A 27368-nucleotide genomic window follows, 5' to 3' on the forward strand; every position below is an offset into this window, starting at 1 on the left:
AATAAATATTAAAAAGGATCAGGCTAATAGATGAACCCTGAGGAACCCCAGGCTTGACCGTTCTAAATTTAGATCGAAAATAGGGGAGGGCCACAGCTTGTTGCCTATTTTCCAATATGATTGAAGCCAGTTAAAGGCCGTGCCATCCAACCCGAGGTCAGCAAGCCGTCTCAGTAATATTTTATGATTGACTGTGTCGAATGCGGCCGACATATCTAAGAGGATCAGGACGGTCGACTAGCCGTTATCTGCCTGCATTCTAAGTTCATCTAAGAAGACTACTAGGGCTGTCTCTGTCCCATGGCCTGGTCTAAAGCCAAATTGCACCACTTCAAGTCCCCTGTTGGTTTCCAAAAATTGGGAAAGGGTTTTACCTACCAAGCGTTCAAGAATTGTTACCGGGTATGGGAGGAGGGAAATAGGTTGATAATTATTAGGGCATTGAGGGTGGGGTTTTTCAGCAAAGGTGTCACCATCAACTTCCCTATGCTCTTTACATTTATGGATGAGAATGTACCCTGCAGCATCTAATCGCATTCAACTTATGATTCAACTCTTTATCATGGAAGTACCTGCTTGTTGTTGTAGAGGCTATGCGAAGACTATATCTACAAGCATAATTATAATTTACATGATGGTATTATGTACTGATCACACTGTAATGAATGAGCAACTGACTGGCTGTTTTTGTAATGTTTTTGTATTTTAACAAAATGTCAATAAAAACAGAAAAAACAAAAAAAAGGTGTCACCATCGCCTGTTTCCAGCAGGAAGGAACTATCCTGCTGTTCATAGATTGGTTACAGATCTGCTGGAGCTGAGGTAATAGCTACCTGCCACACTTATTTCAGACCTTGTGGGGGAGGGGGTCCATGAGAGACCCAGATTTAGTACTCATGGCAAGCTTGAAAAACTCTTCTTCCGAAGGTATACTAAACTGGCTAAGAGTAGCGAGTTTAGTCTCATGAGTCCCATTCTCTGTATGATAGGCTGATGGCTGTGTATATGCCTTAGAAACAGAGAGTCACATGAGTTTTCCTTACTTTCTGATAATCCAATGATTATTTTTGAAATGTTCTCCTCAAAGAAAGTGGCTAGGCTTTCGCATAGTTCTTGGGGCGCAATGGTTTTATTTTTAGAACAATCAGGATTGGTCAGTTCTTCTACTATCTTAAAGACCCTTCGGGTTTTGTTGGAAGCCTGAAGAATTGAGTTGGCATACAACTCTGCTTTGGCTTTTAAGATTTCACTTTTATATTAGCTCATTGTGGTCTTCAGAGCAGCTTTATTAGCTGTATCATAGCCCTTCCTCCATTTCCTTTCTGCCAACTTAAAGGTCTTTTTAAGAATGTTTAGCTTCTCACTAAACCAAGAAGGCCTACGCTTAATCTCCAAACTTTTTATTGTAATGGTTGAATCAAGGGCCTTAGTGATCTGTTCACAAAATTTCTAATAGTTTGTTTCAACCGGTTTGTTTACATCAAACATATTAGTACCAGTAAATATAGGCGTAACTTTGGCAATGCCATCAACAGCCAAGTTTGTCTGTTCTGGAGTTCAGAGAGTCCGTCAGTGTTGAGCACCAGGAAAATGCCTTGGCATTCCAGCCATGTTCAAAGAAGCTGGGTCTCTTGACACAGGGTCCACGACCCCATACCGTCCTGTATATTGCAGTACCACAGTGAACACTGAACAAGGCTTCCCTTGATTGAAGTAAGAAATCCTGACTGACCCGAAAAAGATTGACCTAGGCGTACTGCACCACAGGACTACGGATCCTGGCGCTTATCAAGGAGGCCTCATCCGTTGCATTAATTTGCACCTGCGAGACAGACGCATCGTGTAACAACCACCACGAGCATACTTGAGCAAGCTTGCAATCCGCTTATTACAACACACGGAGACCTAACGAACATTTATCCCCACCATTCACCAACTTACAAATACCCTACAGAAGCTCATTGCTTAATGAACGAAACGCGTTGGCAAGAACTTTTATTGTTGGATGACATTGAAAATAAAGGATTTATTTGATACAACAAAACAAGTCAACATAATTTATTGAGAATATTACCTTGGCAGTGCACCACTCCATCTTTAGTGTAGTTCTCTCTCTGCCTGGCAGCTGGCACCAAACAATGGCAGGTACAGGAGTTGTATGTGCACACCAACCCGAACTACCTTTTGATAAACTACAAGGGGAATATAGCAGGGAAGTGCGGCTGCTGCGGTCTGCCGTTGCTCGCCTTCTTCCATGTTTTTGTTGCCAGTTGGATCGCTTGCAGATCCAGCAGGTTAATGTGGAGCTAGACTACCGTAAAGACCAGAGTCCTCTAATTGCCACCTCTCCCAGATGGTCGCCCCAGCCCATGAGTTACCCATCTGTCACTACAGTCATCTCTAGGTGGGGACGGCAGAGAGATCTGCCATTGACCCAAACATGCCAGCCATCACAGCAGATCTTTCACAGTTCCCTCTGAAATCTGGATCATGTTGGAGAGATTCCCCTGGAGTTGTGCTCACAGGGACCTAAGGTCCCACTGCAGAGCCCGGACAGGTCAATTGACGTGTGTTACCAGCAGAATGCAGGAGGCCATGAGGCCCAACAGCCTCCGAGTCAGTCTCACCGAAATCCAGGGTAGAAGCACAAACATCGGAATCATAGCCTGGATATATTCAGGACTAACCAGTCGGGAGGAATGGCCCCAAACTGCACGGGGTCCAGAACAGATCTGTTGAAGGGGAGCATCTGCAAGAGAGTCAGGTGTGACCTTGGCACATTGATAGTGCACCCCAGCAAGTGCTGGAGGTCCGCCATTGTCTGGAGGAGGGAGATGACTGCCTGGGGTACAGCCTGTCTTCAACATCCAATCGTCCAAGTAGGTGGAACATTGGAAACGCTCTCCTCCACAGAGGTGCTCTTCCAGTCCAGAGCTATCATCCAGTCTCCCGGGTCAAGGGCAGAAAGGACCTGAGCTAACGTGAGCATCTTGAACTTCTCTTTCTTCAGGAAGAAGTTGGGGAGGGGCCGGTCTAGAATAGGACAGAGTCCTCTGTACTTTCTGGGCACTAATATCTAGCAGGAATAGCACCCACAACCTAGTTCTGAAGATGGCACACTCTGGATGCTTCCTTTGGTCAAAAGAGTCAGTACTGCCTGACTGAGCAAGAAGAGATAGTCCTCCATCATCCGGTCGTGAGAAAGTGGCATGGTTGTGAGGGGGGTCAGAAAGGAGGTGGGATACTGGGTGAGGAAAAGGGTACCTCAGGATCGGGCGATGGCTGCCCGACAATTGACCTGTCCCCAAGCAGGATATCTGTGAGGGCTTCATTTAATGGAAGGAGACGTTCCGTGGGGTCAACATGGCTGAAGAACCTCTGTCAAGATGTTGTCTTGACTGCCACCAAGAGTAGTGTAAGGTCCAGGACCTCAGCCGCTCTCCATGCCACCATTTCAAAGAAGGCCCCCTCCTCCGTAGCCAACGTAGGAGGACAGACCAAGCCAGTGTCTGGTAAGGCGTCTAATCCACTGGCATATGCCAGTTCCTCCTACCAGTTGTCCTCTGGTTTGTCGAGGGAGGAATGAATAAGGGTCCTCAGACCCCTTCCAACTGTTCCCTTCTCCAAGTCTATCAAAAGAAAAAGACACTGGCTTCAACTCGGAAGGGATAGTACTGATTCGGCTTCATATCGGAGTCGGGAATGATGATGGGGTCGGCGCCGGCAGCGCCCAAAGCACAAGCACCGGAGCGGGCCCTGTTGAAGGTCGCAGTCTGTGGGTGGAATTACTCCCGATCCAGCATTGGATCCACGGGGGCCGACAGGTGCTGCGGGCGGTCATGCAGGTGGGAATCCAGTAGGGGGTCCTCTTGAACCCATGGGGCCCGAAGGCGCTCCTGAGGGGTCCGGCCACTCAAACATGAGGTGCATGGCCTCATAAAACTGTTTGTGTTGGGCGGAGGTTGCTACGGCTCCGGAAAACTCTAGGAGGAGCATAGCAGACACAGGCACAGGCTCAGCAGAGGAGTGAGGCTTCCAGCGGTGTCATCTTTCCTGCGTCTCATTAGAGGATTTGGAATGGCACAGTGAATTTCAAGTTCACGAATGTTTATACATTTGTCTTTAAAACAAAAATACATAAACAGTTAAAAAGGTCTTAAAAATGAATACCCTTCCAGACACCAACCCCCCAATCATTCGAATACAGATTGAATGTACTTGACCTACCCCAGTCCACGGATACATGAGTCAATATCAATACAACTCCCTTCTTCCTTGGCCCCCTTGACACTCGAGTATCCAGCTAGATAAACATAAATCAAGGATCCTTACATTACTAACCCAAGCATATTTTTAAACATTTTGCCACGGCACAGGCAACATCTAAAAATGTCATGTTCAACAAAAGTGCAAGTTCCTTATTTGCGAAGTATTCTACCATATTTTAAAAACAGCGGTTTTAGAATCAAGTGACTAATCCCATAAAAATGACGACAATCACTTAAAAGATGAACATTAAAATTGTGAAACCTCAATCCACATGTGCAATTATTCTCCTCATCCAGAAAAACGATGAATTTCTCAGCCTTTGGATACTGGACATTCAAAGCTACCCAGAATGTTTATAATAATAAGCGTTGAATGACATCTGGGAGAGCTGAGATGTCTGGTAACACCCTCCGATTTTTCTAGGATTTTAGCATGTAATTTGATGAGGGTTTGTTCCCTACATTTGCCATATCTGCATTCTTGACTCCCTTCTGCTGGCCATATTTAGTTCCCCTTTTGAAAGGTGAGATGCTTCAGCCATCTTAAAATTCTCAATTTTGAGGGCCCCAGAGAAATATCTGACTTATTTAAACTTGACTGATAAAAGGCCTGCTTCTTAGTCCTAACTAGGGCCTCATAATCTACTGTCTAAACGTTTTGAAAAGAGAGAGGCTCTTGCTAGTACATTATTCCAAAATTTACAAGGTAGGGGTCTGATGGAGCTAGATTTCATCAAGATTAAGCATCGCTCTGTTTTGTGTTTCAGACAGACTGAATTTAAAATGGCACGCAGATTTTGGTGCAAGTGCAAAAACATGGCACATGAAATATGAAATGAGGCCTAGTCAAATGCTTTTTAAAAGGTGCATTTTTGGTGCATTCAAAGTGAAAGACATGAAATGAGGCCTGGTCAAAATGCTTTCAGTCTGAAATGCTTGTGCTGAATTAACATGTGTTTTTGCAGTGTAGAGAAACTTGTGATTGCAGTTTCCTTTTTAGCTTTGAAAATAATCATGGAATGTGTTCTCTCCTCCCAGCTCCTTTTCCTTGTAATCTACACTCCCTGTTCCTGTCTTAAGAGACTTTGATGCACATTTAGACAACGCATATTCAGTTCATAACACATCTTCTTATAATGTGTATTAATTAACCATGCACCTACACTACACGTGGGGCAAACGCATTTTGCATGAAAAGCTATTTAAAACATTAGAGCATGTTGCTATGAGTATGTATTAACTGTGTGCGCTTTGAAAATTTGCACTGGTGCATGTTTATGCTATGTTGTATAATGCACATTTTTGCATGTTGTGCACAAATGATAGAAAAGCGGATTTAAACTAATAGCTTTTGCTAGGTAATCACTAATACAGGGTACTAGTATGGGGGAGGTAAACATAATGGGTTTTATTTCATAAAATAATACTTTTTTATGTTTGTTTTGTTTTTGGGCCCAAAATAAAATGGATGCCTATGAATCAAGCATGGCTGAGAATTGTGCTCAATAAGAGACGCATGCGCAAGCTGCATGAACTGTCAAATGCCTCAAGTGAAGACACATGGGTCAAGGCCACTCCTGTCATCGTGCCAATGTACGAATATGTGTTGGAATGTGTCATTCCTGCGTGCGATGTGTAAGCAGGGAGGAAATGGACTGAAACATTTTTCCTATTTAATATTTAAAAAATTTATAATTATTGATGGTGATACATATGACTGTAATAAGCATTAACGCTTCCATTGTCAGAGTTGGTATGGGTTGGATTTGCAATGAGAACAGGATGGTGAGACTCTCATGTCATCTATGCTAACCAATCACAGTGCGAGTTTCTACTGAAACATTATTAGTATAGTCAGCCAAGAATTAGAGTATAAAAAATGACCCCATGGGAGAGTGTCAGCCTTAGTGCCTTAGAAGTTTTAGAGGGAGGAGAGGAGAAGAAGCAGATCTGACACAGACATCATATAGACCATTTGTTTGAATTTAACCCGACTAGGACCGAGTTGGAATTATCACCGGTCCCCCGATACCGTCCTCCAATGACACGGTTTCAGCCCTGGAGAGTCACGGGTGAATACCCGATTTGACGAAACACGTGTCGGCTGGTTTCATGTTCTTCAGGTCTCCTTTGATAGGAGGACCATTTTCACCTATAAAAACTAATAAGAACTATTTGTGTGCGATCTTATCTTTATTGACATAATTTGATTACACTCACGGAAAGATTTCTTGTGTGCTCTGGACCTTGTTTGTTTAAATTAAAAGGGAGGGCTCTTCCCCACTCTTTATTTATTTTATTTTGTGTATTTTATAGAGCGCACAGCTGCCCCAACGGGGCGTCCCGGCGCTGAGAACTTTGAGAGTGGAGGGTGCAGGAGTATGTTAAAGGGAGAACAGATGGGTCTTCAGGGACTTGCGGAAAGACAATTCTGTTTGGGAGGAACGTATGGCCAGCGGGAGCTTGTTCCAATGCTGTGTGGCACAGACCTCAAAGGTTTTTCCACCTGCACGTGAGCGTTTAAAACGTGGAGTTTCCAGGAGGAGAAGCGAGTTGGACCGTAGTGTCCTGTAGTTGGTATACGGTCGCAGGATGTTTTTCAAATGGGCGGACCTTTTTCAGAGGTTTTGGGTTTTCTCTGACCAAGAAGCACCATCTAATATTGTCATTTCTCTTCAATCTCACCGCTACTTGTTATGCGCCAATACTCAAAACCCCTCGCAGAACTCTTAAGAAAAGAAATGTTGTCAGCTCGCTGGGGTGGTACATATATAGTTACCACGAACTTCAATTCTGGTGCGGACATTGCTGATGCAGATCCAAATGACGCCACTTCCTGGTAAGCAGGGGCACAGCTCAAGAATTTCCAGGTCTAATATGATGCCTAGGGATAGTTCTAAGGCCAGGAATCTGCGGCTAAAAGTCTATATCAGGTAAGGATTGTTAAAGTGTCGAAATGTAGTGTTTGTCTTTAAAGCTTTGGCCAGATCAAGGAATTTAGCTATCATACTACAACATGTTACCATATTAGAATGTATCACTAGAATACTACAAGAAAGGAGAAGAAATCGATACAACGAGCACCCAATAGATTTCCCTTTAAAGAAGTGAATGGTGGAGCTTTCATGGCATACAACAAATCAAGAAAGAGTTGCAAAGAGCAGAAGTAATCGGAATGATAAAACTTTGAGAATTGGATATTTTAGTCGTCCAGTTCTATACTATGCTGTCTCTGTCGGTGATAGTCCTGTTCTCATGGTCTCCCTTGGATTTAGTCATCCTCTAATTCTATACTGTGCTGTCTCTGCAGGTGTAATACTGTATTTGAGGTCTCTCTCAGATTTAGTTGTCTTGTGGTTCTGTTAGAGCGGTCTCTGCCAGTGGTAGTCTTGTTTTTGAGGTCTCTCTTGGATGTCATCATCCTGTGGTTCTATACCGTGCTGTCTGTGCCAGTGGTAGTGAGGTTATCAAGGTCTCTCGGATTTAGTCGTCCTGTGGTTCTATACTATTCTGTCTCTGCTGGTGGTAGTCTTATTTTTTAGGTCTCTCTCAGATTCAGTCATCCTGTGGTTCTATACTGTTCTGTCTCTGCTGGTGGTAGCTTTGTTTTTGAGGTCTCTCTAGTATTTAGTCATCCTGAGGTTCTATATTGTGCTGCCTCTGCCGACGGTAGTCCAGTTCTCAAGGTCTTTCTCGGATTTAGTCGTCCAGTTCTATACTATGCTGTCTCGGTCAGTGGTAGTCCTGTTCTCGTGGTCTCTAGCATTTAGTCGTACTGTGATCCTATACTGTGCTCTCTCTGCTAATGGTAGTCCTGTTCTCGGGCTCTCTCTAGTATTTAGTTGTAGTATGTGGTCTCTTTTGGTGGTACTCCTTTCTCATGGCTGCTCTCGGATTTAGTCGTCCTGTGGTTCTATAGTAGAAGGTCTCTGCTGGTGGTAATACATTTCTCGTGGTCTCTCTTGGATTTAGTCGTCCTGTGGCTCTAGACTGTGTTGTCTCTACCGGTGGTAGCTGTGTGCCTGTAATTTCTCTGTGATTTAGCTATCTATTGGTTCTATGCCGTGCTGTCTATGCCGGTGGTAGTCCTGTTTTTGAGGTCCCTCTCAGATTTAGTCATCCTGTGGCTCTATACTGTGTTGTCTCTGCCGGTGGTAGCTGTGTTCCTGTGATTTCTCTGTGATTTAGCCATCTATTGGTTCTATATTGTGCTGTCTGTGCCGGTGGTATTTCTGTTCTCTCTATGAATTAGTCGCAAGTGGTTCTGCTGATGTTTGCGCTGTTCACGCGGTATCGAACAATCAGTGCCTCCACTGGTGCTGTGGTCATAGCTCCCTTTCTCACTCAGAGGCTTGCACCACTGATTATACTTGCTGCCCCCTGTCTTAAGCATGCACCCAGAAGTTTTTTTTCCTGAGGCCAAATTGGTGAATCATACACCCAGAATACATGCAGGGGTATAACAGTTGCATCTGAATTTATCAGAAGACAAATGCCATTTGGAGAATTCTGCAAGGATGAACATGGCATTTGATGCAGTCAAGAGCACAAGGAATGCCTTCAAATCTTTGCTTGTGTGGAAAAATGGAAACGCAACAGGGATGGTTTCAGTGTCTGGAATATTGATAGATATATCATCCAGACCGTATTGTGATTAGAGGCTTGAAATCTTTGTTGACAGCAGGTCTGGAAATATTTGGCTGCGCTGCAGCTCCACAGTAATGTGCCTCATGCCCCCACGTCCTATACACCAGGTGCTGCACAGTCAAACTACGCACACCTATAGCGTTGTACCCCATGTGCCCATGTCAGGGGTCGCCATCACCCATTCAGCCCATTGCGGACTGGAGTGAGTTACGGCAGTTCACAGCCGGCATAACCCCACCTCCAACCACAAGCAGGCCTGTGCGCGGCTCCGACGCACCCCAACGTGGAGCCGCCTGATTGGTGGTTCCAAGGTAGTAGGAGACACAGGAGTCTCGGTTGCCATTTTGTCCTGAGGATGAAGCAGCGCCTGCTTGACAAACCGATTCGGCCCGTACTCGCAGCATCTCCATTATTTGTCTCCTGACCTTTCTCCACTTCCAGATTGCTCCTTGTCCAGTCTTGCAGCCAGGGTCGCTCCTAGACGTGGAGCCAGATTCTGCTAGTCCTTGGAAATTGAGCTAAGTAGCTTGTATACTACATGCGCCCTAGCTCACTAAAGGCCTGGCCATTTGCATCCTACTTGGACTCTCGATCACATCGCTTTCATCAAGACTTCTGCTTATTGGAGCGCTGGTGTAACCCATTAGTTACCCCCTTCAGAAATTGCATGTGGTCATACCGCAAGCCTCATTACAGTGAGCCTTATCCCCAAGAGCTTCATTTTGTGTTTAACAGCCCTAAGAATTCCTAGTCATTCTATAGCAAGCTGATTAACGGTATGCCTACTGGCTTATATTTTTGTTGTTGGTGTGTACGTAGTTTGTGGCAATTCAAGATTGCCTTTGCCACGGGGTTGTAGTATAAAGAGACTGGAGAGAGGTAAAAGGTTCAAGTTCCTTCATTCATAGAAGATCCAATCCATCCATCAGCAGGTCTCCCTCCAACTGTTGCATCTCTTTCAAGGAGTCACATTCTATCCCCATGTGAACCCACAGCATATGACAACATAGTCACACCCACAGCTGTGCCTTATCAAGACACAGCTGTGATTACCAATGCAGCATGCCAGAAAGGAATACCACATAGTTATATGCATGGAAAGGGCTATGGAGTGAGTGAGTGAGTGTTTTCCCTGCATTGCAATAAATTGGCTTTGCCTTTATACTGAGATTAGACCCAGACTCCTTCATAGCTGTGAATTCAAGGGCTCCTACTGCATCCTAAGCCCTACTACCAATCATTTCCCTCCCGGGTTTGTACGTACCTGGCGCAAATCCACAGCAACACGTTACATACCTGCACACATTATGTTCCTGATACTCCATCTTCACTACACATGTTCCAGGTACTGCCTTACACTATACTTTAGATACCGTGCTATATAATGTCCTTTAAAGTGTATGTTCATACGTCTCTCTTTTCCGGAATTACGTGGGTTTCAAGGGTGTCGATCCTTCCATGTGGTATGTGACGTCGCGATTTGCACCCAGTACTCCAGAGGGCGATCAAGAGCAGAACCAGGGCGGATAAGCAAGTAGCTTTTCTCCCCACTTCCCCCCCTTTCCTTGTTTTCTTCCCACGTTTCCCCTCTCTGTCTTCTCTTGGTTGAGTGCTTTTTACTCAACAGGGTTAGTGCAGGGGCCCAGTGGAGGACTACGCTTCGAAACATAACTCCTGCTGGGTACGACACATACAGCTTGGTTTTCTACTTGAGTGCCAGGCCACCTCACACCCCATGCACTATACACCAGGTGCTGTAACTTCCATCTACTGCAAGTCCACAGCACTGTACCCCATATCCTCCATGCACAATACACCAGGTACAGTTTCTTTAAACAGTACTGTATTACACATACTATACACCAGGTGCTGCAGTCTTCATCCACTGTAGCTTCACAGCACTTGTCCCCATGCACTATACAAGAGGTGCTGTAGCTTTCAACAGTACTGTATTACACGTACTATACACCAGGTGCTGCAGCCTCCATCAACTACAGAACCACAGAGCTGTACTCATAATATCAGTAGCTCACAGAACACAAGTAGCTAGTATTACAGAAAAGGTTGGCGATCTCTGGTTAGCCCCAGGAATCAGTCATGAGGTCTCTAGGGGGGCCGGACAGTCCTACTGTTCCATCGGGCGGTTCCCCGGTAGACAGGAGCTATTGGAGGCCGATTTTGAATGCCCAGGGCCGCTCCTGGTGCCTCTGTCGCTTTCCCTGGAGATTAATTGCAACAGGCAGGAGGAGGAGAGAAGGAGCGAAGGGGAGAGGGAGGGAAGGAAGGAGAGAGGGAGGGAAGGAAGGAAGGAGAGAGGGAGGGCAGGAGAGAGGGAGGGAGGGAAGAAGAGAGAGGGGGAGCAGAATGAGAGACACAGAATGAGACACACAGAATGGATGGAAATAGAGAGATAACGAGGAGAGGAAGGGAGTGGGGCTGATTTGCACATTTTTACCGGGGCTGCTTTTGGTTCCCCAGTCAGGCCCTGGTCTCTAGAATCTCACATAGCTTGCAAAACACGAATACGTCACATGAGGAGGCAGGTAGCAGCTTTCTCTTACCTTGCCCTGCCCGCTGCCAGGACATCCCCTTTTACGCCAGTCTTACCCACCACCAGGGTGTGTTTGAAACCCGGTATGTGTGACAGGTTAATGTGTGAGCGCTGATATTTGTTTGGGCTGTTGGTGGGCCTCTAAAGGCCCAAGGCATTCATTCACAGGCATGATACATGCATTCTTACTTCTCACGATGGAACCTGACCGCTCGTTTCCCTAAAACTTCAATGCGCTCTGCCGATGTGATGCCCTTCTTCAGTGCTGCTTTGGTGCGGGTCTCAGCCGATGTGATGCCCTTCTTCAGTGCTGCTTTGGTGCGGGTCTCAGCCGATGTGATGCCCTTCTTCAGTGCTGCTTTGGTGCGGGTCTCAGCCGATGTGATGCCCTTCTTCAGTGCTGCTTTGGTGTCGGGTCTCAGCCGATGTGATGCCCTTCTTCAGTGCTGCTTTGGTGCGGGTCTCAGCCGATGTGATGCCCTTCTTCAGTGCTGCTTTGGTGCGGGTCTCAGCCGATGTGATGCCCTTCTTCAGTGCTGCTTTGGTGCGGGTCTCAGCCGATGTGATGCCCTTCTTCAGTGCTGCTTTGGTGCGGGTCTCAGCCGATGTGATGCCCTTCTTCAGTGCTGCTTTGGTGCGGGTCTCAGCCGATGTGATGCCCTTCTTCAGTGCTGCTTTGGTGTCGGGTCTCAGCCGATCTGATGCCCTTCTTCAGTGCTGCTTTGGTGTCGGGTCTCAGCCGATCTGATGCCCTTCTTCAGTGCTGCTTTGGTGTCGGGTCTCAGCCGATCTGATGCCCTTCTTCAGTGCTGCTTTGGTGCGGGTCTCACAGCAGGTCTTTACTGGCAGATGCAGCAGGGTCACAGAGCATCAACTGGTGACTGGCCTGCTATCGATCAGACTGATGCAGCCCTTCCTGTGTGATAACCCAGGGTCGGATTAGTAACGCAGGCACTCGGACAATGCCAGAGGGACCGGAATCCGCATTCCAGCTGTGGGTGGCTTTTTGAGCAGCCTGGGTGCCGATTTGGGTGGTTTCTGCGTTGTTCGGATACCCCCAGTGGGTGCCTGAGTTCACATTCTGGAGGTAGATGGGCATCCATTACCTCCCTTTTATCAACGGGCATAGGTGTCACTCCCTTTCTCTCGCTGGGCCGGCACATTAATGTATGCATATTGAGCAGCATTAATGTATGCATAGTGAGCAGTGGCGGGGGGCTGAGCAAAAGTGGCCTCACTTGTTTTCAGGTGTGTTTCACCAGTGTAAACTAATCTGCATTTTTTTACCCCCCCCCCTTTTTTTTAAATAAAATGTCGCCGAAGCAGTGTTTTGCAGAAAGGCAATATGCAAACTGCGTGCCCAAGCCAATTTTTAATCCCAATCCAACCCTGGTCGAGCCCAGAGGAGTTAAAGCTAAGGGTGCAGCAGGTTTTACTGTAGATTTTTCTGATAATACCACAACCAGTGCCTTCAGCATGAGGAAACTTACATGCACGGAGTCTCTTCCGAATTGTAAAAACACTGTTACAGCGTTCAAAACTACCACTATGTGCGAATGTAGGCCACTCTTAACTGTCTCATTTCCTAATGGGGGGCCACTTTTCCTTATGTGCTTGAGTTTATTCTTTAACCCAGTCCGGCCCTGGCGGGGGGAATGTTTCCTCTCCATTCTGCACAGGCAACCGGTCTGGCTGCTCAGATCTGGACTGTCGGCAGCTCTTCACCTTACATTAATTAGCACGGTCTTCTGCTGCAGCCTTGTGGCCCCCGCCCATCCCCAACTGAAGAACTTGGAAAACGTTCAAGGCAAGCGCTCATCCAAGCAGACACATTCCCTTGGTAGTTCTGGTGGCACCGACTAGTCGGGGAGTCATGCACTCTCTCTGCACTAAAGTTCACTCATCGCTGCAGCATGTGCATGCCATTAGCCTACCCGGCCACCCTTCCAGTTTGAGTTATATTGTACTGACACCCAGAGGCATGTTTTTATTATTTTCATGATATTTTCAGATACACTGGTCTCTAAAACGCGCTCAGTGCCCAGTACATAGTGAGGATCCACAACTGATGTCATGTCAGGATAAGCATATGGCACCACAGGCCTCCTGCAAGCTTCCTCAAGGTGCGATGGGAGATGGTGCTACAATTGTTTTACAGAAGGGTCATCTTAGATAGAGCTTTTAGGTTACAGACCCTCTTATTTGGAGGTGATCGTACGCTGTGCCAGAAATGGAAATCCTTTTACTCGTGCTGCCCGCAAATTGAGCATGAGCTGGCAGCAAAAAGGGGCCGGAGCCAGGAGGGATCTGCGTCATGAGATGCCAAGTCCATGCAACAGTATGAAGCTTTCTCACACTCCTCGGCTTACCTCAAAACCCCTGAATCTGGGGCCTGGCTGCAGCGACGCACAGCCTCCAGGCGGCACCCCCACATGTATGTAGCCCCCTTCCCTCAAAACCCCTGAATCTGGGGCCTGGCTGCAGCGACGCACAGCCTCCAGGCGGCACCCCCACATGTATGTAGCCCCCTTCCCTCAAAACCCCTGAATCTGGGGCCTGGCTGCAGCGACGCACAGCCTCCAGGCGGCACCCCCACATGTATGTAGCCCCCTTCCCTCAAAACCCCTGAATCTGGGGCCTGGCTGCAGCGACGCACAGCCTCCAGGCGGCACCCCCACATGCATGTAGCCCCCTTCCCTCAAAACCCCTGAATCTGGGGCCTGGCTGCAGCGACGCACAGCCTCCAGGCGGCACCCCCACATGTATGTAGCCCCCTTCCCTCAAAACCCCTGAATCTGGGGCCTGGCTGCAGCGACGCACAGCCTCCAGGCGGCACCCCCACATGTATGTAGCCCCCTTCCCTCAAAACCCCTGAATCTGGGGCCTGGCTGCAGCGACGCACAGCCTCCAGGCGGCACCCCCACATGTATGTAGCCCCCTTCCCTCAAAACCCCTGAATCTGGGGCCTGGCTGCAGCGACGCACAGCCTCCAGGCGGCACCCCCACATGTATGTAGCCCCCTTCCCTCAAAACCCCTGAATCTGGGGCCTGGCTGCAGCGACGCACAGCCTCCAGGCGGCACCCCCACATGCATGTAGCCCCCTTCCCTCAAAACCCCTGAATCTGGGGCCTGGCTGCAGCGACGCACAGCCTCCAGGCGGCACCCCCACATGTATGTAGCCCCCTTCCCTCAAAACCCCTGAATCTGGGGCCTGGCTGCAGCGACGCACAGCCTCCAGGCGGCACCCCCACATGTATGTAGCCCCCTTCCCTCAAAACCCCTGAATCTGGGGCATGGCTGCAACGGCACCCCCACATGTACGTAGCCTTCTCACACATCCCATCTTACCTCAAAACCCCTGAATCTGGGGCCTGGCTGCAGCGACGCACAGCCTCCAGGCGGCACCCCCACATGCATGTAGCCCCCTTCCCTCAAAACCCCTGAATCTGGGGCCTGGCTGCAGCGACGCACAGCCTCCAGGCGGCACCCCCACATGTATGTAGCCCCCTTCCCTCAAAACCCCTGAATCTGGGGCCTGGCTGCAGCGACGCACAGCCTCCAGGCGGCACCCCCACATGTATGTAGCCCCCTTCCCTCAAAACCCCTGAATCTGGGGCATGGCTGCAACGGCACCCCCACATGTACGTAGCCTTCTCACACATCCCATCTTACCTCAAAACCCCTGAATCTGGGGCCTGGCTGCAGCGCCGCACAGCTTCTAGGCAGCACCCCCACATGTATGTAGCCCCCTTCCCTCAAAACCCCTGAATCTGGGGCATGGCTGCAGCGACGCACAGCCTCCAGGCGGCACCCCCACATGTATGTAGCCCCCTTCCCTCAAAACCCCTGAATCTGGGGCATGGCTGCAGCGACGCACAGCCTCCAGGCGGCACCCCCACATGTATGTAGCCCCCTTCCCTCAAAACCCCTGAATCTGGGGCATGGCTGCAGCGACGCACAGCCTCCAGGCGGCACCCCCACATGTATGTAGCCCCCTTCCCTCAAAACCCCTGAATCTGGGGCATGGCTGCAGCGACGCACAGCCTCCAGGCGGCACCCCCACATGTATGTAGCCCCCTTCCCTCAAAACCCCTGAATCTGGGGCATGGCTGCAACGGCGCACAGCCTCCAGGCGGCACCCCCACATGTATGTAGCCCCCTTCCCTCAAAACCCCTGAATCTGGGGCATGGCTGCAGCGACGCACAGCCTCCAGGCGGCACCCCCACATGCATGTAGCCCCCTTCCCTCAAAACCCCTGAATCTGGGGCATGGCTGCAACGGCACCCCCACATGTACGTAGCCTTCTCACACCCCCCCCCCCCCCCCCCTTCCCTCAAAACTCCTGAATCTGGGGCCTGGCTGCAGCGACGCACAGCCTCCAGGCGGCACCCCCACATGTATGTAGCCCCCTTCCCTCAAAACCCCTGAATCTGGGGCCTGGCTGCAGCGACGCACAGCCTCCAGGCGGCACCCCCACATGTATGTAGCCCCCTTCCCTCAAAACCCCTGAATCTGGGGCCTGGCTGCAGCGACGCACAGCCTCCAGGCGGCACCCCCACATGTATGTAGCCTTCTCACACCCCCCCCCCCTTCCCTCAAAACTCCTGAATCTGGGGCCTGGCTGCAGTGACGCCCAGCCTCCAGGCAGCACCCCCACATGCATGTAGCCTTCTCGCACCTCCCACTAGGTTAGTGTCCTTCCATTTAGGTGCTTTACAGTAGTTTTAAGATCTTCTTAGCAATTACACCCATTTGAGCAACGAGACACTCTGATATTTATAGGTTTCCCTTGTCTTCATTGCTTCATTTTGCTCGCGAGAAAGTGTCACTCAGTTGTTGAATGTCACAAATATTTACACTAAAATTATAAAAAAATGTCACACATAAGCAATCTGAAACCTTGCCAGTAATGCTCTAGAGGGGGCCGGGGGGGGGCAGGTGGACCTGTTCGTGCCCCAGCTCTATTTGTCCTCCTACACCCCTTGTGCCCCACCACCACACCTGCTGAATGTGAGGAGACAACACAGAAAAACAAACCAACGCTGCTCCTTGCCACACACATTAATTCATCCAACTACCTTTCACTTAAAAGAACTGTTGTTTGTCTAAAATATTTACATCTGACTTTTTCTGTAAGTATATAGGTATACAGTTGAAAATATAGATTATAGATTTATACACATGCATACAAAGTGGGATTCAAATATTCTTAGCGCCACCGGTTTTAAGTGGCCCAGTGCGTGCCCCCTTAAACTTCAGCCCTAGAGGGCGCTGCAATCAGTGCTGCACATAGGCGGAGCCGTTGGCCACGCCCCACTGTGCGCGGGCGCTTACCTCAGACGCCTGCTGCAGCGCGAGGCACTCGTCCAGGAAGGCCAGCGAGCGGTCCACGGACTTCTTGACCCGTTTCTTGGAGTTGCCCCCGGGCACCAGCTCTCCGTCCGACAAACACTGGAACCAGTCGGCCTGCAGGGCCTGCTGAATGCTCATGAACTTCGGCGCAGACAGCTCCAGGCGCCCCCCTCCACCCCAGATGGACACCGTCTGTCAGGGGGAAGCGGGAAAAACACAAGGCTGACGTCAGCTAAGCATGCAAACCATTCTATTTTTTTTTATTTAAAACATAAAACAATCTCAACAGCTGTTACAGGATTAGCATATGTTGAGCATATGTTGAGTAGGTGCCATTTATACAGTCTCAGTCTCAGTCAAAGCTCGACTGAAGGATCTCCACTGGCTCCCTGTAAAAGCGAGAATCGAATTCAAGAGCATGTGTATTGCTCACCGTTTTTACTGGGGAACAGGTCCTACCATCAACCGCCCCCTGGTAAAGGCATACCATCCCAATCGCCCCCTCAGATCTGGGACCTCCCATCTAATCTCTGTTCCACGAATTAGAAGAGTCAGATGCGGAGGCCGGTCGCTCTCCTACAATCTAGCTAAAATCTGGAATTCTCTCCCCCTTTCACTCAGATCAGAACCCAAGCTACTCACCTTCCAGAAGCTCCTTAAAACTTGACTTTTTAATAAAACATCTGTCTAAATCCCCCTAGAAACCTTTAAGTCTAGCGTACCCAGCTTCAACCCAAAACCTCTGTAGCGCTGGGACGCCTTTGGGTAACCATCGCGCTTTATACATTTTCTTTTCATTTCATATAGCTAGCCCCACCTGTCAGTATTATGAAAGTGAGAGAAAGACAAGAAGGAAAGGAAAGAAAAATAAGTGGTTTAAAAAAAAGAGGTGAGCTCTGGACACCTACCTAGACTTATGAACCCCCATGAAATGCTAGGATACCAAGACAAACGTATCGACCTCTACCCAAAGGGGCTTCCTGAATATAGCCCGATTGGGCCTGCATGAGAGCTCAAACATCCTCACAGAATGGCAGATGTAATGTATAGCGAATGTCAAATGTAATGTATAGCGACTGTTTCTCTCTCAGTGCAAACCATTCTCACGGGTTAAACAGCAGGCCTCAAAGCGCTAGGTCTGTACGGGAGCAGTGACACTCATCTGCGCAAGCACTTATAGCTGATTCCAAGGCATCTAAAGAATAACTTTTATTCTTTAGTTGCCTTGTAAGCAGCTAATAAACAGGGTACCTCAAGGGGGGGGGGGGGAATGGCTCACACATGGAGGAGAGAGGGACCGAGGGCCTAGGGGAGCATTTACAACATTTACTGCCACAGTCTTGCCGCTTCATCTAAACAAAGGTGATATTATATATTATTACCAAACTCTATGGTACTCCTTTTATCCACGTTGAAAGGATGTCAGGCTGTATTTGACTCGATATGCAATGGACCCTGCAAACCTCATGTTCAATACAATTGTCAGCAGTGAATCCATTAACCCACTGAGCTGAATGACATTAAATGTCACCAGCGCAGAGAGAATGGCGACAGCCACCTGACCGTCTCATACTTGTAGCTCACCCAAGATGCCTTACTCAGAAATGTCCCCATTGCCCCCGGTACAGCACAGTACATTATTTAGGGAGGCGGCACAGATTAGGGATTGCTATAAGAAGACACCAGGACTTGCTATAGGGTGACAGGGCTTGCTAGAGGAACACATAAGGAGTTGCTATTGGGACAGAATTTGCTGTAGGGACACATATGGACCACGGGGACAAAGTAGGACTTGCTAAAGGAACTCAGTATGTCAAAAATAGGGCCACCTCAGGGCTCTTGGAAGAGTATGCTGTATAAAAAAAGAGCAGGACTTCTTACACATATTTATCCCTTTATAGAGTGCATGGTTACATCGCCGGTGTGTCCCGCGCTATTAGCCGAAAATTAGCGGACAGTAGGGGCTGAGAGTCAGTCAGATTCGACACTCCGCCCCATGACCTGTAACAGGAGGTCTTGGGAGAATATATTGCCTAACTAGTGGGAAAAAGCCATGTCTTCAACTTTCTACGGAAGGTCGTTTAACCGGGTTCTTTTCTTATTTCAGCTGGCAGTGTATTCCAGTGTTTAGCTGCCAGGAATCTAAAGGATCGGCCACCCATCCTTGCCTTTCTGATGCTTGGAATCCTTACTAGCGCTTTACCTTCGGATCTCCGGTTTCTGCTGGGTGTGTAAACTGCTATCATTGTTTGAAGGTATTGTGGCCCTTCCTTTGCCAGAATACGGTAGCAGTGGCACATTGTCTTAAACAGTATTCTCTTTTCAACTGGTAGCCAGTGCAATCTGGCTAGGGCTTTTGATATGGATGTTCTTTTTGGGAGATTCAGCAATAGGCGATCTCCTGCGTTTTGTTTAGATTGCAGCTTCATTATTCATTTTTTAGATGCGCCTAGATATAGGACATTTTCGTATTCAATCGGAGAGGTGACCACGGCATGTACTATAGTTTTCCTGGTGTTGACAGGTAATAGGTCGAGGACCTTCCTCAGGACCTTTAGTGTCCAAAAGCATTTACCTGTGACTTTCCGGATTTGACTCTCAAATGTCAGGTTGGAGTCGAGCCAGACTCCAAGATATTTGACTTCTGTTTTAGGAATTGGAAGTTGGCCAAGTGTCTCAGGCCACCATGCTGACGACCAGACAGATGGGGTTTTTCCCACTATCCACACCTCCGTTTTGCTGCCATTAGGTTTCAGGCAATGATTAAACATCCATACTGTTACCTCCTCAATACACAGTAAGGCTTCCTATAGGGTCACAGTAGGGCATGACACTGGGACACAAGAAAGCTTACTATAGGGGTAGAGTATGTATCGCTACTCTGATATATGTTGGTACTCTGATAGTAGACTTTTAGTAGCGACAAAGTAGAGCTTGCAACAGGGTATGAGTGTGCGCTGCTGCAGGGCCAGAGGTTACAATGGGTACCGACTGCAGCTTTCTATTGGGTCACTATTAGGTTTGCTACTGGTAGGGTGCAGCTTGCCAATGGAATACAAGAAGGCTTGCTAAAATGTCCCAATAAAGTGCGCCATAGGGGCAGAGTACGGCTTGCTATAAGGACAGTGTTTCTTGCAAAAGAGGCAGAGTGAGGCTTTTCACAGAACAGAGTAGTGCACGCCACAGAAAGACAGCATTGCTTGCAATAAGGACAGTGCTGCTTGTGATAGAGGCGGAGTAAGGCTTGTCACAGAGGCAGAGTAGTGCTTGCCACAAGAAGAGAGCACAGCTTGCATTAAGGACAGTGCTGCTTGAGATAGAGACGAAGTAAGGCACAGATAAGGGCTTGCCAAAGGAAGAGAGCATGGCTTGCAATAAGGACAGCGCTGCTTGCATTAGAGACGGAGTCAGGGACAGAGTAGTGCTTGTCACAGGAACAGCAAAGGACACACAGATGATGGACGGAATGCAGATCAAATGAAACATTCACCCCCATTCAATAGATCTGGGTTAAATCAATCGTTCTTTTGCTCATCTCAGTTTAGACCCAGCCATATGCAAATCAATCTAGACCCTGTGCCTCATGGGAACAGTCCAGGCCGAACTGCCAAGCCAGGTCCTCTCTGGACCGGAAACAAGCATCCTGGAACCGCTTTCGGGGCATCACCCAGGCTAGTTTGAATTCAGTAACACAGCGAGCCCGGGACTCACATCAGGGCATACCCAGGGCACTTACGGCGAGAAAGCAAAAAAAGCACAGATGATGGATGGAATACAGAGCAAATCAAACATTTACCCCCAGTCAATAGGTCTGGGTTAAATCCATTGTTCTTTTGCTCACCATGCCACCCAGGAACAGAGCACGGCTTGCAATAAGGACAGTGTTGCTTGCGAACGAGACTGACTAAGGGACAGATTAGGGCTTGTCACAGGAGCAGAGTACGACAGGCTATAAGGACAGTGTTGCTTGTCATTGATGCAGAGCAAGGCTCGTCATAGAGACAGAGCAGTGCTTGCCACAAGAAGAGAGCATGGCTTGCAATAAGGACAGTGTTGCTTGTGACAGAGGCGGAGCAACGATTGTCATAGAGATAGAGCAGGGGTTTCTAGTTTGAACATCAAGATCTGAGTACCGGAAACAGTGTTATACGGGATCCTCGCCCTGCCAAGTGAAAACAGAATACTACCACATGACCCAGAACCACCTCAAAAGCCTATCTTCCATTTTACTTTCAAAGATGATTATTACAAACAGGAATCTAAACGCCGCCTCATGACATCACAAAAGGCTTCCCAACAAGCGTCTGTTGAGCTTTAAGTCTAACGGATATTGGTTCATCGATCTGGGGAGCGCAGTCACAAGCTCTTTCCTTATCGCCTCACTCCAGCTGTCCTACTTACCTTGTTGGTGTTGTAGCCAGTCGGGACAGCGGTGACGGGGTCAAGCAGGGAACAGTAGAGGATGGCGTCGGTCATACCTGTCCAATCAGGAGACAGAGAGAGGGTTTTAATGAAAGAGTAAGACAGATGCTTAGAAGGAGGGCTCCATATATTCAAATCTCTTTCAAGCTCATTACAAATTATACATTTGCTCTAGCTGCTGTAGAAGCATCTCCTGACACATCTTCCTGCTGCATATGGCAGTAACTGGTCTGGGCTAACTTGGCGTGCGAGAGCAGAGAAGCCGTTTTAGCATCTGGATCGTACATGTACCCTCCTGCACAATTTTTCAGTTGATTACCTCCGCTTTTCATGATAGCTTCCATTTGTTAAATAAGCTGACTGCAGGCAACGCGCTCCATAAACTTTTGAAATTGAATGATATTTTTATTTGAACTCATAAAGGGACGTGTTTAGCCCAAAGGGGCTTTATCAAGGCTGTATGGAAGTATATTAGTAGAGGCTGCTTTTTATAGTCTTTAATGAAACTTCAGACATTGCTACCATCAGAAATGGTTTCTAAATGTAACGGTACAATGAGTTAGGGTCACTAAGGGCCTCCTGTCCCTGACTCTACTGGTTAACAGTGTGGACTCTTCAGACATAGCGCGGTCCAGGGCTTCAGAAGGAATTTACAGCTCGCAAAACACTTCTATGAGCCACAAGTCAACCCCAAGAGATAAGTCTGAAAATGGGGATCACTGCAGAAACCTGGAAATCTAAACGGTGGCCATGCGCTCGTTCAAGCCACCCATGGGCCTTCTGGGCTTTTGTATTTAAGAAGATGGAAAAAATCAAATCAACTTAAGGAAGGAAACCAGGTTTTTCCTTATTGGTGGCGATGGAATTGATAGTAGAAAAAAAAAAAGGATTTGACATATTTACTATTTTACCTTCTTTCAGTGTAAATCCCATATTAAAAATGTGCAGCAATTACAAGGGTTTAACGTGGACCTAAAATGAGTAGATCTAAAAAAAGAATTGCAGCGATTACAGTTTTTTTTTCACACAGCACCAACTCCTAGACATACACTCGCCATGTGTGAAAATACTATCCCTTTGAATTAAAATAGGTCGTCAATCGGTTTCATTAGCAGGTGGGTATGGAACCCAAATAGAGACAAACGGCGTTATTTATAGTCAATCACTAGACGCTACATTTAATGAGTTTTTACATGTAAAAAATAACTCAATTTGGAGGAAGATTACAGAAAGGTGGAAGCAGCTCTCGTATTCATTTAGGAAGCTGAAAATAACGTAATTAGTTACCGCACAGTGCTAATTACAAATCACTTCAATGTGAATTTAAATCAATTTGTAAATCAGTAATTGAGCATTCAGTGATGCCGTTTAGAAGCTTAATTTTAAATATAATTTATTCGAATGATGAACTTTCCTTTTCCACATAAAATGTGAAATGCACTGCGAAGCATAACGTTTATGCTTCACGGACTGATTTTGTGCATCTAGGACATTACAACTGGATATTTATGGTAGCTCCTTTCTGCTTCGGACCTTCATCCCTCCCCAGTATCCTCCTCTTCTGATGCAGTTTGATTAAACATATGATCAATGTGTGCGGTACAAATATCTTTTGGTCTCCTCTGAGGTCCAAATATTTATCCCCCTTCATGCACTGGTACGTTCAAGTGCCATTCACAACAACAGCAATGAAGGGGAAAGCCCACTTCAGCTACTGGCTTTCTTCACTGTCAATGATTATTTGTTTGCGTCCATGCACCTAAAGAGTAGTTCACTTCAGTGCCAAGAATGGAAGCCCAGTCTTTGCTTTCATTACATGTTTTCTGCAATGGGTAATTTTTTGCTTATTTCTGACTTTTGTTTTGCAAACATATACACACAAAGAAGTTAAGACAGCAGCTTGCTTTTTAAAAATTACTTTAAAACTTTTAACGCCTATTGATTTGTCTGGAAAAAGTAAATATCTCATGTCAATATTTGCTTACTTTTGTGTGTGAACAAAAAGGACTACAAATTCCGTGGATCAATTATTTCACCAATACAAAGAATTTAATATAAGAAGTTAATCTTATTGTTCGTAATGAGTATAGTTCAGCATCAACTCTCTATTAACAAAACTCCAACATGCACTTCATTTAGCATTTAATGGTAAATCCCTTCAGCTTTTTCAAGGCAGTAAACCAGACATGGATGAATCTTTTAAAAGTGGCATTGAGATGGAAAATCATAAAAGTGTGCAGCTCTTTGTGTTCACTTTTGTGGTTTTGCCTGCTGTTTTCAAGTGTTCAATACCTTGCCCTCACAGATCGATGCCGTCTAGAGTCCCTCTGGACATATAAAGTCTGATAGTACTGCAAGACCGAAGTGATGATCTTTGCAATGAAGATTTTGGCATGGAACTCCACCTGGTTTCTAGCAGACCTCAGCCCTATACCAGTCCCCACCGCCTATGTCAGGTACCTAGGATTCATCCTCTATGAAAACTCGACATAATCAGCCTAGGTACACTTGGCGACCTCCACCTGCTTCACCATCATGAGCCAGCTACAAAAGATCTTCAATTGGCTCCCGGAAAATCCATATGAAAACAGTAACACAGGCCCTAATTACCAGCAGTCTCTACTACGGCAACACACTCTACGCAGGGATAACTAAACAACTCCTGAACAGGCTCCAAACTGTCCAAAACAAAGCAGCAAGACTCGTCCACAACCTACCTTGCCACAGTCTGATCTCAAAGCACTGAACTGGCTCCCCATACACAAGTACACTCAATTTAAACTACTAACACACACATAGAAAGCACTACACAACATATGCCCACCTAACTGAATAGCCCCAGCAGCCACCTCCGATCTGCAGGACTCTCACTAGCACAGGTACCGCGCATACACAAGAACGGAATTGGAAGGTACGCTGGAGAAGTGTGGCTCACTGGTTAGAGGCGGCAGACCCGTAAGCAGAGAACGGCCCGGGACCAGGGTTCGATTCCCGACGCAGCAGGGTCGTGGACCAGGGTCAGCGGACTCGATAATTCTCGCCTCGGTGCCTACTCTAGTCAGAAACCACACTCGGCAACTCTGGGCATCAGCTTGCCTCATCTTCACAACGGCCCCCCCAGACCGCCGGGGATGCTTGGTCGCACCTTAGAGATACCCATCAGGGACCATCTCTCAGGGTGAGCCAGGACGGGTTCCCCAGCGGTCGAAGCGTGGAGATACTCCTCTGGGAGTCGATTCCTAGCGCTATATAAACCCGCAATTAAATTAAATTAAACCCGCAATTTCGCTCACATCTGCAATAACAGAACTCTCACCTGGAAGAACAGGAGAATGGAATATACTCAGTCATCTTTCCCAAGAGCACGGGGGGGGGGACTGATCATAGATTTACAACTTTACAACATGTGGAACCTAAAGATTCCCTTCAAGACAGACACACCTCAAAGAATAATTCTGTTGATTCCAGATGGGGCGTTCACGGTTACCCTGGATCTCCTGGGTGTATATTTTCACATTCCCAGCTCGGTAGGGAATCAGAAATTCCCAAGAACCGGTCTCCTAGAAATTAAACATTCCAAGACTAAAAAGAGGATGTGTGAGGAAAAAACCAGAGTTCACTAGAACGTTCTTTCAATATATTTCACAAAAATAACAAGTATCCGGAAGTGAAGCGTCTGAATCACTGGGAGTGTTCATAATTTAGGAAGCAGGACCCTAACCCACCGATGGTAGCATGCTTCAAACTCGAGTCCTCTCCTCACTCGGCTTCTAATAAGCCCAGAGGGCTCACCCAACAAAGGAGCTCTTATTCGGAAATGTCTGAGTAGGGATCCTCTGAGATAAACAATTGTCTAGTGTGTACTTTTAACAATTCACTGTAACATTAATAAAGTAAAAAGTCACAAAATGATGCAGGGATTGTTAGCATTCCCACATCTTTACGGTAAACATGCCATGGCCATCAGGAAAGCCCTAATGGGTCAAATTTCCATTACACTAAATGTATATAGTAAGTGCTGTAGAAGAGTAAACATTAATAATACTAAGAAAACACTATACAAACAAATACTAAGAAAACACTTAGTAGTAGGCCCCCCCCAGCGCCTTGAGACCCTCACGGGTATGTAGCGCGAATTCGAAATGCAGTGATTGATTGATTATGTAATACTTGTAATTGCAAGCCACCGTGTATCAGGAGCTTCCCAAACATAAAAAAAGCAGAAGAACACAGTAATATGACAATATCCAGAAAACCAGAAAAATACAAAATATCAAACAATAAAGTCATGCACCCTACCACACCAATGTGAGGGAATGCTAGGCACACCTTTAAAAACACACACCTGGCTTTGCTAGGTGAAAGGGTAATCGTTTTTATTCCTGTCTAATAATAAATGTAGGACGGATATTAGCACACAAAAAGAGAGAAGTTCCTCTTTACTGTCACACACTATAGAGAGGAGCAAATGTAGAGAACAGTTTAGGTCAAGGGACATAGTAAGGAATTGTGCCTATGGTATCCACAAAACTTACCTTTGCTTAATACTCCAAGACTAGGACCTCGAGTCTGAACCAGAGTGCAGCTCTGCCTCCTTGTAGCTATGCAGGCCAGCGCCTGCTCCGCTTCTAAATAGTTCGTAAAACACCAGAAGGCACTCTGGTGTACTTCAAAATCTTTATCTCCTTTCAGCCATAGGATTTCTTCTATTCTTCAATATCTTTATAATGGATTTGAAGAGAATATGGCAGTGTCAATCCTTAAGGCTCAATGGGCTGCAACCAGTGCATCTAGTATCTTGTGTGGCGGTGGAGGTTAGAAATTCTAGGTTTTAAAATGCAAAAAAGATTCCTCTATTTCTAGACCTTTAGGGGGGCCTTCTCTTTCTCTTCAGGACTTTATTCACAGTCCTAAAAACCCTTCAGAGGTTTCCTTTTGCCCCTCATAACACCAGTGCCTTAAAGCTTTCAATCACAAAAGTGTTTTTTGGTAGCAGTTGCGTCTGTCAGAAATAATGGTGAATTTAGTGCCTTATCATGTAGACTCCATTTTCAGAGAATTCTGGGCAATTGTATTATATTTAGAGCAGATGCTGAAATAATTTCGACGGTGGCATTAATAGCTCATACTGATCAATAAACTATACTTTGTGTTTCTCAATTCTCTTTCCTCCCAGAAAGACAATTAGCTGCACTTATTAGATGTTGCAAGAGCGTTTCGATTTATTTGGCAGATTCTAGAGCCTTAGGAATTCTGACTACCTTTCTGTTACCTTTTGATGTGAATCTTGGATTCTAGACCCCAGATCTGCAGGGATGGGCTTCCTAACCCACAGGTGCAAGGAATTCGTTCAGAGCTCCAGCACTGCGTAAGGAAGTTGGGGGTTCTCTGCAGCCCTACGTAACCCACTGAGCATTCCTGCCAGGGTAGTGTTTGTGTTTTCTGGGTTACTATCAGTCCCATAAAGGGCTCAGGTCCACAGTGGTAATTCAAACTCAATGTTGTTCCTAGAATATCCCATTCAAGAATAGCACGAAGAATTACAATATATTTTAAAGTTTTTATCTCAAGTCTTATTCTGTCACTTAGCTCAGGAAAAATAACTACACCAAATATAATGAAAACAGCACTTATGCATAGTGCTAGCAGCGAGAATAAACATGTTTTAAAATGTTCGCACCACCCTACACGGTAAAGCTACACTATGAAAGCGTGTCTCTGAAGTGTGGAGTCCCACATGGCTCCTCACTGAGTCCAACACTTATTAATGTGTATGTGGAACCACTTGCCAAAATTGGATTGGAATGCAATATCTCCATTACTTCAAACACCGATGATACGCAGCTGATCATCTGCCTGGACCCAAAAAACTGCAGGGATGGTGAGAGATTGTCCTCATTTCTGGTCAAAGTGAAGGAATAGATGACTGCAAGCTGCTTAAAGTTAAATGGAGAGAAACCTGAGCTATTACTTATTGAAAACAAGGCAATACAGAGACCGATAATAAACTGGCCAGCATACTTGGAAAAACCACCTAACCCGGCAGAAACAGTACAAAATCTGGGGTTCTGGCTAGAAACAGATCTTTCTATGATCACACCGGCCAATTAGGTCACAGCAACCTG

The 27368-nt window shown here is 46.9% G+C and overlaps 1 protein-coding gene across 2 annotated transcripts in view; it reads right to left on the reverse strand.

Moving 5' to 3' along the window:
• QTRT2 (queuine tRNA-ribosyltransferase accessory subunit 2) overlaps window positions 1-27368 on the reverse strand; it is a 187497-nt gene that overhangs the window by 85095 nt on the left and 75034 nt on the right. For both annotated transcript variants that reach the window (XM_078656655.1, XM_078656656.1), the window contains exons 4-5: window positions 21223-21299; window positions 16804-17013 (exon numbers count right to left, since the gene is read on the reverse strand). In XM_078656655.1, the coding sequence (XP_078512781.1) occupies window positions 16804-17013; window positions 21223-21299 (287 nt within the window). The remainder of the gene's footprint in view (window positions 1-16803; window positions 17014-21222; window positions 21300-27368) is intronic.

The sequence above is a fragment of the Lissotriton helveticus genome, chromosome 8 (assembly GCF_964261635.1).
Source record: "Lissotriton helveticus chromosome 8, aLisHel1.1, whole genome shotgun sequence".
Taxonomy (NCBI): Eukaryota; Metazoa; Chordata; class Amphibia; order Caudata; family Salamandridae; genus Lissotriton; species Lissotriton helveticus.